Source organism: Vipera ursinii (genome assembly GCF_947247035.1).
Source record: "Vipera ursinii genome assembly, chromosome: 4".
In the NCBI taxonomy this organism is placed as follows: Eukaryota; Metazoa; Chordata; class Lepidosauria; order Squamata; family Viperidae; genus Vipera; species Vipera ursinii.
The window spans coordinates 57,736,785-57,748,800 of NC_139514.1; the positions used below are offsets into that span (position 1 = coordinate 57,736,785).

The window sequence follows — 12,016 nt, forward strand, 5'->3', positions numbered from 1 at the left end:
AGAAGGCCCATTCAGTCAAGCAGTCTCTTGATGTGAATTGACTAGCTAGACGTCTTCAGACAGTTCACAGAAAAGGCTGGATAGAGCTATCTTTTCAAACTAAGAACAATCACTTCTTCTGAGTATTCTATTAATGGCAATTAACATAAGGCATAATTTAAATAATACGTTAACAAGTTGTTAAGGAATTTGTTGTACAAGGAGACCCTGCACAACAAATTCCTTAACACTATTCTTTGGCAATTATTACTGGAAATGTGTTTTTAAAATTTTCACTGAGTCAGTAAAGGCACAATATATACTGCTGTAATTTATTTTAAAATAAGTGGGATTACATCTATATATGTTTGATCAGGATGCTCATCTCCATTTGATTATAGAATCATCATTTTGATAGGCCTTGATGGGTTAGTGTGCAAAGATTTATGTCCAAATGTGCATCTTAGAATGGATAGCAAACAAAAACCCTATGCAGAGTATTGAAGTCAACAGTTCTTGAGGGAGTCAAATCATGTGCTTCACATATGCATTCGTGCACTCTGACGATAAGTCACATACACACGATAATTTTAAACGACACTTCTACTATATACGGGTATCCTAATTTGGATATATAGGCATCAAATTATGCACCAAGAAACTAGCACATTTAATTTCTGCCAAGTCTTTTTCCAGATAAATTTTCTATTCAAAGAAAGTGATTACAGTGCACAACATAAGAAAAACCTGTGTAAAACCTTTCACTTGTATCCATAGCGTATGAAGAAGCAGCCTTCTAAAACTGAAGAGCTATTTTTTAAAGTGATAAAAGTAAATATTTGATTCTAGAAAGAGAAATCTCCATGTACTTAAACAAACTGTGCTGCAAAAGCTAATCCACAGGAGACAAGACAATTGCCTTTGCAATTCTAAACAGTGCAATTAAAAGTAAGTTACAATTCTCCATTAAGTAGGTTTTACAATTGGCTAAACATAATGTTCCTTCCAGAATCTTTTCCCTAAAACTTTCTTCTGTAATGTGTTGTCATTCTAGAGGAAATTAAAAAAAATCTTTAAGTAGGATGGGATTTTTAAAAAAAACAACAATTTTTTTTAATGAAATACCTTGTGACCTAAACTGTTGTTGAGCCATTTGCTACTCATATATTGTCATGTCTGCCTTTTGTAAAACTAAAGTGACAGTCCAATTGCAAGATATGGATTTTGTAAGTGATTGTGCCTTATATAATTGTGCTGTTCCTCTAAAAGTGCCTCTGTGGTGATTGTGTTCATTAAATCTCTTATTATATTCATTTTCCTATTAAATATGTGTTATGTATATTTTTATCTGGCAGCGTGAACTTTTTTAAAACACACTCAAAAGAATAAACATTATCACTTTCTTTTGATTTGCTTTTCTTAATTTATTTGGCTGTGACAAATGATAAAAGAAATTTTGTAGTCACTTATCTCACTGGTGTCTTGTCAAGAGAGTTGAATATGAATATAGTCATTTGAAAGTGGAACACGCATGTGTGTGTAGAGATCTACCATTTCCTGCTGCAAATATCTTCTTTCACATTTATGAAGAAACAGCTGAATTCACATGTATTGCCCTATGGAAACAGTTGCTTTCTTCATGGTTTATTGAATAAATCAGAATCCAGTAAAAAAAATATGCCACACCATCATAATACAAACCATAGTAGATGGGACCACACATTTCATTTCAAACCAATCACATCAACATAAAAAATAAGGTACATGGTAGGTCCCATATTTGTATGTGTATAATTCCTTAAACAATTGTCTTTTCCTGGTAAAATTCATCTCTCCCTCTAAAAATACTCACAAAAAATTCCTTCGGTAACATAATGCCGGACATACATTTATCAAATGAATATTAAATATAAGATGTTCAGCTAGGAAAATCAGGTTGTTAGAAATACGTATAAAGGAATAAAGTGGAAAGTGTGCATTCTTGAGAGACTGGAAATTTGTTTTCAACCCCTCTCCAATGGAGTTTTGCCATGAATGGCCAGTGGTCAATCTTAAATGTTTTTTCTATTGCAGCCAATGTTTATTTTTCCAATTCTATGATTAAAATCAATTAGTATTCACTTTTTCATTTGTCATTTTTTCCTATTTTATCTCTCTGTGTGTCCCTTATATAACTTGTTTTACTGATGCTGTATTTTATTTTTCTATTTTTATTGTTTTTAATTCCTTATTGTTGTACACAAAATAAAAGGGAAAATAATTCTGGAAACAAAGTTGGACATACTATATCATGCCAAACCATGATGGGTCCTCAGCAAGCTTTTAACCTGGGTTACTCTATTGCAGGGGTGTCAAACTCAATTTCATTGAGGGCCGCATCAGCATTGCGGTTGCCCTGAAGGGGCCGGGTGGGTATGGCCAGGGTGGGCGTGGCCTACTGGGTGGGCGTGGCTAGAGTGCGTATGGCCTACTGGGTGGGCGTGGCCAGCTCTACATCGTTCGCACCAAGGGTGCCTATGGGGGCCTGGGCAGGAGTGGGGACAGATCTGAGGGTCTCTGGCAGGAGGAGGGTCTCTGGGCCAGGGCCAAGGCAGTGGGGGCCGTTCCCTCACTGTTTCCAGGATGGCTTCGCGGGCCACATGAAACCACTACGCGGGCCGGATCTGGCCCCCGGGCCTTGTGTTTGACATGTCTGCTCTATTGGGTGCAACATAACAAAGAATCCTGATAATATTCATAGTGCCATGATGCATTCAATCTCTTCATCTGCCATAATAAACACGTGCCTTAGAAATCCAGCTACAGACAAGACAGAGAAAATGCTTTCACCGTACACAGGACGAAGACAAGGAAGAAAACATATTTCAGTTACTTACTGCCAAAGAATTAAGGTTATAGAAATGTATGAGAATATTTGTCAATTTATTTGGCTTGCAGAATTTAACACCACAGACCACAACTCCCTTTTTCACATTATGTATTGTTTTATCAAGGTTTGAGGGAACGTAATACTAGCATGAAACAAGCAATGTCCCTTTTGCAGCATATGAAATTTAGCAGGCCCTTGACAGAATATGAAGGTAGTTTAACAAGTAGAGTACCTGCCCATTCCCCACCCTTGCCTCCAGTGCCTGAAGGATGTGTTGGCTCCACCAACACAGAGTGCAGTTCAACCCAACCAGAGGGAATAGACTGGGGAAGGGAGAAGATGGGAGTAAGCCTTCAACACTCACTTTGTTCGTCATAAGATTTTGAAAACATAAAGACATGTGGAACTTTTACAATGATTATGACAAGCCTGCTTTGTTCTCATTACAGTATATATCACACAGAAAGATATGATGAGAGGTCACCAACTTTTAAGCAGGAAGTCACTCAAGAAAGAAGAGCGAATCTTTCCTGGCTCCCTTTGTGTTTTAAAGGAAGATTTAAATTGGTTGGGATGTGTTAACCCAGGTGTTCCAAAGGGTATGAAAGAGGGCTTTTTCAGGAACAGCATTCACAGCATGAAGGAAATAAATGGAAAATTCTGGCTCAAATACATTATCGGGAAAGAAGTCCCTTTTTGTAGGCCAAGAATCCAGTTGTAGCCAATGAGGTGATGAAAGTAGACCATCCAAGAAAGAACAGCAGTCCAGGAACAGATGGCAAATTTCTCTCCCAAAATGTAGTGGTAAATGGAATCGCTGGAACCTCCTAGGATGAAACATATTTACAGTAGTTGTTAGAGCATGGCCATCTGAGTAGCTTGGATAGGAAGGCATTACAGAGGGTGGTGAGCACAGCACAAGACATTGTGGGCTGTCCCCTGACACCACTGGATGACATTGCCAGGGCTCGCTGCCTTGGAAGAGTGAGGAAAATTTTCAGGGATGACTCACACCCTGGACGGTATCTCTTTACTCTCCTACCATCGGGTAGGAGATATAGGAGTATAGCCAGCCGCACCAACAGGCTGAAAAACAGCTTTTATCCATGGGCTGTTAGGCTTTTGAACGGGAAATAATTTTTATAAACTTTATGTATAATTGACTTGCGAGGCCAGTGTGTTGTGCAATTAGTTCACATGGTGTAATAAGATGGTGGATTTGTTGCCACTGTGAGTTGGGGGGTGGGGGCACGAAGGGAGGCTCAGCCAATCTCAGTGTATACATGGTTGTACTTTGACAATAAAGGTTCATTCATTGAAGCTGCAACACTTTTATCAGGAGGTTACCCTACCTCAATTCAGTGGTATTTAATTCTATGAAAACACATACTTAGATATACGTCTTTTTTCAGAAACTGCATAAATGCAGTTCAGCATTTACTGTCCACTGATGCCACATAAAAAAGTTGGTTCTCAATTCTTATGCCTAGTTTATTAATGCAAAACACTGATAAAGTTAAAATGCGCATTTCACTGAATCGTATCTATAGGTATGGCAAATAGCTTAGACCATCATCATTAATCATCAAAAAAAATTGAGCTTTGGAATATCTGCAGATAAATATAAATACACTCAGATCTGGTTTCTATTCATTGGGTTTATTATAGCCACACCTTATATATTGGTTACCTCATTTACCAAATATCCACAATTATGGTAATAAATTGCAGTAAAAAATCATTTTCCAAACAATGTGTGCATTTATAACCAAATTTTGTGTGCCTCACAACAACACACACCAAAGTGAGAGTTATGTTGGCATAGTTGAAAGAGGATAAGAGAATTAGTGATCTTCACAATGTCTCTCCCTTTCTGTGTGTCTCTTTCTTAATCACATATTCACTTAGTTACCATTATTCTTCCAAGCATCAGGAATAATGTCCTAATAATCACCTTGGTATGTACAAATGTTATTCTTCGTATGGATGATTAAAATGCTTATATATTTCCTTGGGCTACTGCATCACACTCTGGATGGGGCTGCCCTTGAAGAATATCTCAAAGCTTCAGCTGTGCAATGCAAAGTGCAATGGTAGAGAAGTTATGTTTGCTACTAGAACAACACATGCTACATCTCTGCTCCACACACTGCATTGGTTACCAGTGTTGTGATTCAGGGTCAGCCTGTGGGTTCGACAGTTGGGTCGGACGACTCAGAGGAGGAGGAGGGGGGTGTTGAAGAGCTTGCTGAGGGGATTGGACAGCTTGATGAGAGCCCCCAGCAAGGCCCCTCTCATCTGGTCACGATGCAGACCCAGCTGTGTGAGCCTGACAGCGTGGATGAAGATGACCCACAGCTGGCCCTGTTCAAGGACGCCTGACGCAGGAGGCAGTCAGTCAGGAGTAAACAGAGGAAGGCAATGGGGCACCTCAGAAGGAGGCACAGAGAGGCCACGCCCTGAACTGTATTTAAGGGGAATGTGTGGGAGGGCTGGTTTGCTGAAGGCAACCGCTTGGATTGTTTCTGCTTCTTAGCTCGTGTTTTATGGTTGGTGTCTTGTCTTACTCTGTTTTATGTGAATAAATTTGGCAGGCGTAATTCCAGCCTCTTGCCGTTTCTAAAGGGGTTGTCCCTGCCTTTTCTGCAGGGCCGGTAGCAGGCTGGTACAGAACCACCAGTTTGCTTTTGGGTCCAATTCAAGGTGCTGGTTTTAACCTTTAAAGCCCTTCATGGCATGGGGCCACGTTTTCTGAGGGATCACCTCTCTCCAGTTATTTCAACCTGCCCAGTTAGATCAGGCAACAGATCAATTAGATCTGTTGTCTTTACATCTGTGGTTTTTATCCGATTGGTGTCTGCTACCCTTAGTAGCTTTTGGTGAAATGAGTAGCTTTATAAATTCGATTAACAAATAAAATATATTTATAAGTATTTACGTGGTTTCAGTTTCCATTGCCCCTCCCCCTTTCTTGTTTTAATTCTTTTTAGCTGTTTTTTTCATTTTTAAAAGGAAGAAAATGAAAAAAACAAAAAGGAGCATGACCAGAGACAACATAAAGGAACTTAAAAGCAAGAATATATATAGCGGAAATAAAAGGTGCAAGCAGGCACTATGAAAATCAGTGCAGGAAAAGGGCCAAATGTACAAGCGTACAAATATATTTAGAGGAAGAAAGGGGAAAACAAAGTTCATTATTTTAAATAAAGTAACCTCAGTTTCTATGGTACGTCTCTCTACTCTCCATTTTACTATTATAATGCATGTGTACCAAGTTGTAATGGTATCATAAGCACTTAGAGTTACTTGAAGCTATGTATTCTATACAATTTCCTGTGTATCTGTCAGATGGTGGAAGAAGTAAAATGCTGCAAGAAATAGCAAAGGTTTTAAACTGTGGATATCCCTGCTGATAAGAAATGCATTCTTTAAACGTATTCTCAACAAACTGGTATTTTCAGAATAATCAGAGTTCTTAGAAGATCATTTATGAGCACACTGACCTTTGATTCTGGTTCTGTTACCCAAATGTCATTTTTTGAAATTTTTCCCATGCTATACAATATCTGCAAGAGAAAAGTTATATTTTTATATCATGCACATTATGCAATTGGAATGGAAGAGATTTATTAAAACTACCAAGAGACCATCTGCCTATGGAAAGTACAGCTCAGATATTGGTTTATGTTGAATTCCCAAATGACAAATGTTTGAAACAGAGATAAAGCAAACAGCATTGGCTTTGGGGCCAATAAAGAACTGATGTGGTAAACATCATTTACTGGCCTTTCCATATAATTCCTCATTCAAATGTGGGCTAATAACAGAAATATTAGTAACAACAGAAGAAGGAACCCCTTTACCCTCTTAGAATAAAGTCACATAAGAGCCAGTCCTATCCAATCCAGATCAGTCCAAATACAACGTGTGTTCATAACAGTAATGGATAAAATCCATCAGTTTTCCCAGCTTCCCTCCTATTCTAGATCCAAGGGCTCTCTTTGGCTCTCAATTTTACTACTTCCAATCTAAAGGTAAAGGTAAAGGTTCCCCCGCACATGCGTGCTAGTCGTTTCTGACTCTAGGGGCCGGTGCTCATCTCCGTTTCAAAGCCGAAGAGCCAGCGCTTGTCCGAGGACATCTACGTGGTCATGTGGCCGGCATGATTAGACACCAAAGGCGCATGGAACGCTGTTACCTTCCCACCGTAGTGGTCCCTATTTTTCTACTTGCATTTTTACGTGCTTTCGAACTGCTAGGTTGGCAGAAGCTGGGACGAGTAACAGGCGCTCACTCTGCTACGTGGCACTCGGGATTCGACCCACCAAACTGCCAACCATCTGATCGACAAGCTCAGCGTCCTAACCCACTGAGCCACCATGTCCACTTCCAATCTAGTATCATGCAATTATTTTGATACTATTTTGTTAATACTGATGGCTACTCCATTTCTTTTATGCAAGAAGGCTACTCCTTCTTGTCTGCAGTAATAAATCTGATACCTCTTTGATGAGAAGTGACCCATTCCAGACCATTTAAGTTTCAGTTTTCAGAATGTCAACATTCAGTCTTGACATTTTTGCTCGTATAACTTCAAGTTTGCCTTATTCATGGAATACATGAACTACCTTCCATTGGTGGTATATAACATTGCAAAGGCTTTAAATTAAATAGCTACTTCATGTTATTCCATTTATTCAGGCTTACTAAATTAGACCACTGGCTGAAAAATCAAGGTAGACCTGAAAAGTGCTTTGTCTTAGAAATTTCAGCCATGTAGCAAAAAAATATATATATACCAGAGTACCTTAGTATATATTTCATTGTTCTTTGGTCATTCTAATTTGTCTTTGGTGCAGCAATATTGGAAGTATCAATGCCAAGTTCCCAGATCATCTTTCAAATAAAACTAGATTGTTTGGGTCTTTCATGAAGGTGGCCAATAGCAGCGGTTCTGCTTACCTCTCTAGCAGCTCTCTCCCCAGCCTGCACCGCTCCTTCCATATAGCCACTCCACTGGGTTGCTGTCTCAGTGCCAGCAAAGTAGATTCTGCCAACAGGCTCACGTATTATTCTTTAAAGAAAACAGATACAAATAAAATAGAGACGTAGTAATTCCACTTGTAGCTAATATGTTTATATGAAGAAAAACAGGTGCCATCTTACATTTTCCATCAACTTTGTCAAGTTTTGTTTCAAGAAACACAAACATTTTGCAACATCCTTCTTTGTGTGTTTTAATTTTTTTTTTTTGGGGGGGGGTGTTTTTCACATACTTAACCAAACTGTACACCCAATATGGTAGTGTTTCAAGGCTAGTAGGGAAGTGACATATCTTTGCTACCCATTTGCCTTACCATGCTACTTGCACAAGTAGTAAGATTTTTTCCACAGCTCTAATCTGTTATGAATAAATGTTTAATCCCAGCTACACTTGGGATGCTAGCAGACCTGAATTAGGAAGAATACTGGTATATTTCCTCATATTTCAAGATCTATTTCATTCAAAGGCCGTTTTTTCACAAATTAGTGAAAATAAAAGGGATATATGGAGGAAAACATCTGCTTATTTTGCCTTGACATATTAAATATCTGAAGGGTAAATGTAGCCCAACACCATTTGAAAGAGAGTGAAGCCTTCCATTTAACTTTCTTCCTTTTCCCAGAGCAGCAGATATGCTACCCTAAGACATACCCATTTGAACAGTCTCCACATAATTCCAAGATCATATCTGCAAATAATAATCTGTTGTTAAGCCCTGATTTTACATTTGATTCTTCTGTTCAACAGCACTAAAGTCAAAGGCACAAACAGCAACTTTATTTTTGCCAAATATATTGTATTTGTATAAACCTTTCTTTTAAATATGAGATTAGCTCATTGTTCTGGTAGTTTGTCAAGTATCCAAAAACTGAGGGGGAACAATGCCAAGAAAAGAGAACACTGTTATTCTGTTTTACCTTCCATATTGGGACATAATGCCTGGTGGAAAATATGCTGTATAACAGCCTCCAGAATATTGTTCTGTACACCAGTTCTTTTCTTCATAATGCACTGGCTGTAAGAATAAACCATGATGAGAAATAAAGCAAACTTTTGAACGCATGTTCGCAGGATTAAAATTGGGATTACTAGATAATGACTACACAGAAGCAGATTCATATCAGCTGAAAAGTACTAGGTTAAACTTCATTGGCTGCATGCTGATAGAGTCTATCTCAGACATGTCAAACACAAGGCCCGGGGGCCAGATGCGGCCCATGAAGTGGTTTCATGCGGCCCGCGAAGCCACCCTGGAAACAGTGAGGGAACGGCCCCCACTGCCTTGGCCCTGGCCCAGACCCTCCTCCTGCCAGAGACCCTCAGATCTATCCCACTCCTGTCCAGGCCCCCATAGGCACCCTTGATGCAAACAATGTAGAGCTGGCCACGCCCACCCAGTAGGCCATATGCACTTTAGCCACATCCACCCAGTAGGCCACGCCCACCCAGGCCAAACCCACCCGGCCCCCTAAGGGCAACCGCCATGCTGATGCGGCCCTCAATGAAATTGAGTTTGACACCCCTGGTCTATCTGAACAATTTGGCTCAGTTAGATAACACATTTCCTGGCTACTGAATGAACAAAAGTTTTATTTGGACTCCCCCCACCAAAATGGAAAATAATGTTTATTGTTTCAACCTTTTAATGAAGAAAACCTGTATTTTTCAGAACTCACACTCTTTTGACATATTATAGTCTCATGGTGAGGAATCAGAAGTTATATCCAATAAATTACAGCAAGTGCTATTTTTCCTATTACGGTATTTTGATTTTGAAAACAGACTATCAACCTACAATTTAATCTGTTGTCATCTGAAACCATACCTATTTTCAAAGTAAGTTAGTCTTGTTCACTGAGTTCAAAAAGAGTAGATACAGTCATGGCCGAAATTGTTGGCACCCCAGAAATTTTTCCAGAAAATCAAGTATTTCTCACAGAAAAGTATTGCAGGAACACATGTTTTGCTATACACAGGTTTATTCCCTTTGTGTGTATTGGAACACAACAAAAAAGGGAGGGAAAAAAGCAAATTGGACATAATGTCAAACAAAACTCCAAAAATAGGCTGGAAAAAATTATTGGCACCCTTTCAAAATTGTGGATAAATAAGATTGTTTCAAGCATGTGATGTTTCTTTAAACTCACCTGGGGCAAGTAAAAGGTGTGGGCAATATAAAAATCACACCTGAAAGCAGATAAAAGGAGAGAAGTTCACTTAGTCTTTGCATTGTGTGTCTGTGTGTGCCACACGAAGCATGGACAACAGAAAGAGGAGAAGAGAACTGTCTGAGGATTTTGAGAACCAAAATTATGGACAAATATCAACAATCTCAAGGTTACAAGTTCATCTCCAGAGATCTAGATTTGCCTTTGTCCACAGTGTGCAACATTATCAAGAAGTTTGCAACCCATGGCACTGTAGCTAATCTCCCTGGTCGTGGACAGAAGACAAAAATTGATGAAAGGTTGCAACACAGGATAGTCTGGATGGTGGATAAGCAGCCCCAAACAAGTTCCAAAGGAATGCAAGCTGTCCTGCAGGCTCAGGGAGCATCAGTGTCAGCACAAACTATCCGTCGACATTTAAATGAAATGAAACGCTATGGCAGGAGACCCAGGAGGACCCCACTGCTGACACAGAGACATAAAAAAGCAAGATTAGAGTTTGCCAAAATGTACTTGAGTAAGCCAGAATCCTTCTGGGAAAACGTCTTGTGGACAGATGAGACCAAGATAGAGTTTTTTGGTAAAACACATCATTCTACTGTTTACTGAAAATGAAATGAGGCCTACAAAGAAAAGAACACAGTACCCACAGTGAAATATGGTGGAGGTTCAATGATATTTTGGGGTTGTTTTGCTGCCTCTGGCACTGGGTGCCTTGAATGTGTGCAAGGGATCATGAAATCTGAGGATTACCAAAGGATTTTGGGTCGCACTGTGGAGCCCAGTGTCAGAAAGCTGGGTTTGCATCCGAGATCTTGGGTCTTCCAGCAGGACAATGACCCCAAACATACGTCAAAAAGCACCCAGAAATGGATGGCAAGAAAGCGCTGGAGAGTTCTGAAGTGGCCAGCAATGAGTCCAGATCTGAATCCCATTGAACACCTGTGGAGAGATCTTAAAATTGCTGTTGGGAAAAGGTGCACTTCCAATAAGAGAGACCTGGAGCAGTTTGCAAAGGAAGAGTGGTCCAAAATTCTGGGTGAGAGCTGTAAGAAGCTTATTGATGGTTATAGGAAGCGACTGATTTCAGTTATTTTTTCCAAAGGGTGTGCAACCAAATATTAAGTTAAGGGTGCCAATAATTTTGTCCAGCCCATTTTTGGAGTTTTGTTTGACATTATGTCCAATTTGCTTTTTTCCCTCCCTTTTTGTTGTGTTCTAATACACACAAAGGGAATAAACCTGTGTATAGCAAAACATGTGTTCCTGCAATACTTTTCTGTGAGAAATACTTGATTTTCTGGAAAAATTTCTGGGGTGCCAACAATTTCGGCCATGACTGTAATTCTAGTGAGTTCCCATAAAAGTGAGAGATTGTGGACAGAGTGGGTAAGTAACAAAAGAGAGAGTAGACATGAATAATTAGGAAAAAGAAGACAAGTTTACAGCTTAGCTTGTAAATATCAACTCCGCTCATGTTGCAAGAAAGAACTGTTTCAAATAATTCAAAGAGACTCCATCATAATGAAATCACTATAAATGAGATTGGGAATTCTTGCAATTTGCAAGATTTGGTATTTGCCCTAAGACTGACAATAAAGATACCTTACTGAAAACTGTTTTAATTCTAATGTCCTTGTAGTTGCTCAGCTCTGAGGTGTTTTGAACCAGTAAATGGTTCTTTTTCTGCTGCGAAATGCAGAATCTCAAAAAGAAGGGGCAGAAATTTATGGAACAGTGAGGACACTACTATGGACAGAATGTAATTTTGGTACATTTCATAGCTTCAAAAATGGCATGAATATTACATTTGCTCAACAATATAATGTCGTCCCACATTCTTAAAAGTTTTAAGTATGGTAAAATCCAGGAATGCTGCTGTAGGATTTAGCTCCCTTCAGATAAGCAGGCATATTATATTTAATTTGTTGATCAATCTTCATAGAATATGATGAT

The 12,016-nt window shown here is 39.3% G+C and overlaps 1 protein-coding gene across 1 annotated transcript in view; it reads right to left on the reverse strand.

Annotated features, from left to right (window-relative positions):
• Positions 1-1,607: 1,607 nt before the first annotated feature.
• Positions 1,608-12,016, reverse strand: part of LOC310640275 (amine oxidase [flavin-containing] A-like) — a 49,829-nt gene continuing 39,420 nt past the window's right edge. Inside the window, exons 12-15 of the mRNA XM_083362472.1 lie at positions 8,810-8,907; positions 7,811-7,922; positions 6,352-6,414; positions 1,608-3,675 (exon numbers count right to left, since the gene is read on the reverse strand). Of these exons, the coding sequence (XP_083218598.1) occupies positions 3,523-3,675; positions 6,352-6,414; positions 7,811-7,922; positions 8,810-8,907 (426 nt within the window). The 3' untranslated portion in view covers positions 1,608-3,522. The remainder of the gene's footprint in view (positions 3,676-6,351; positions 6,415-7,810; positions 7,923-8,809; positions 8,908-12,016) is intronic.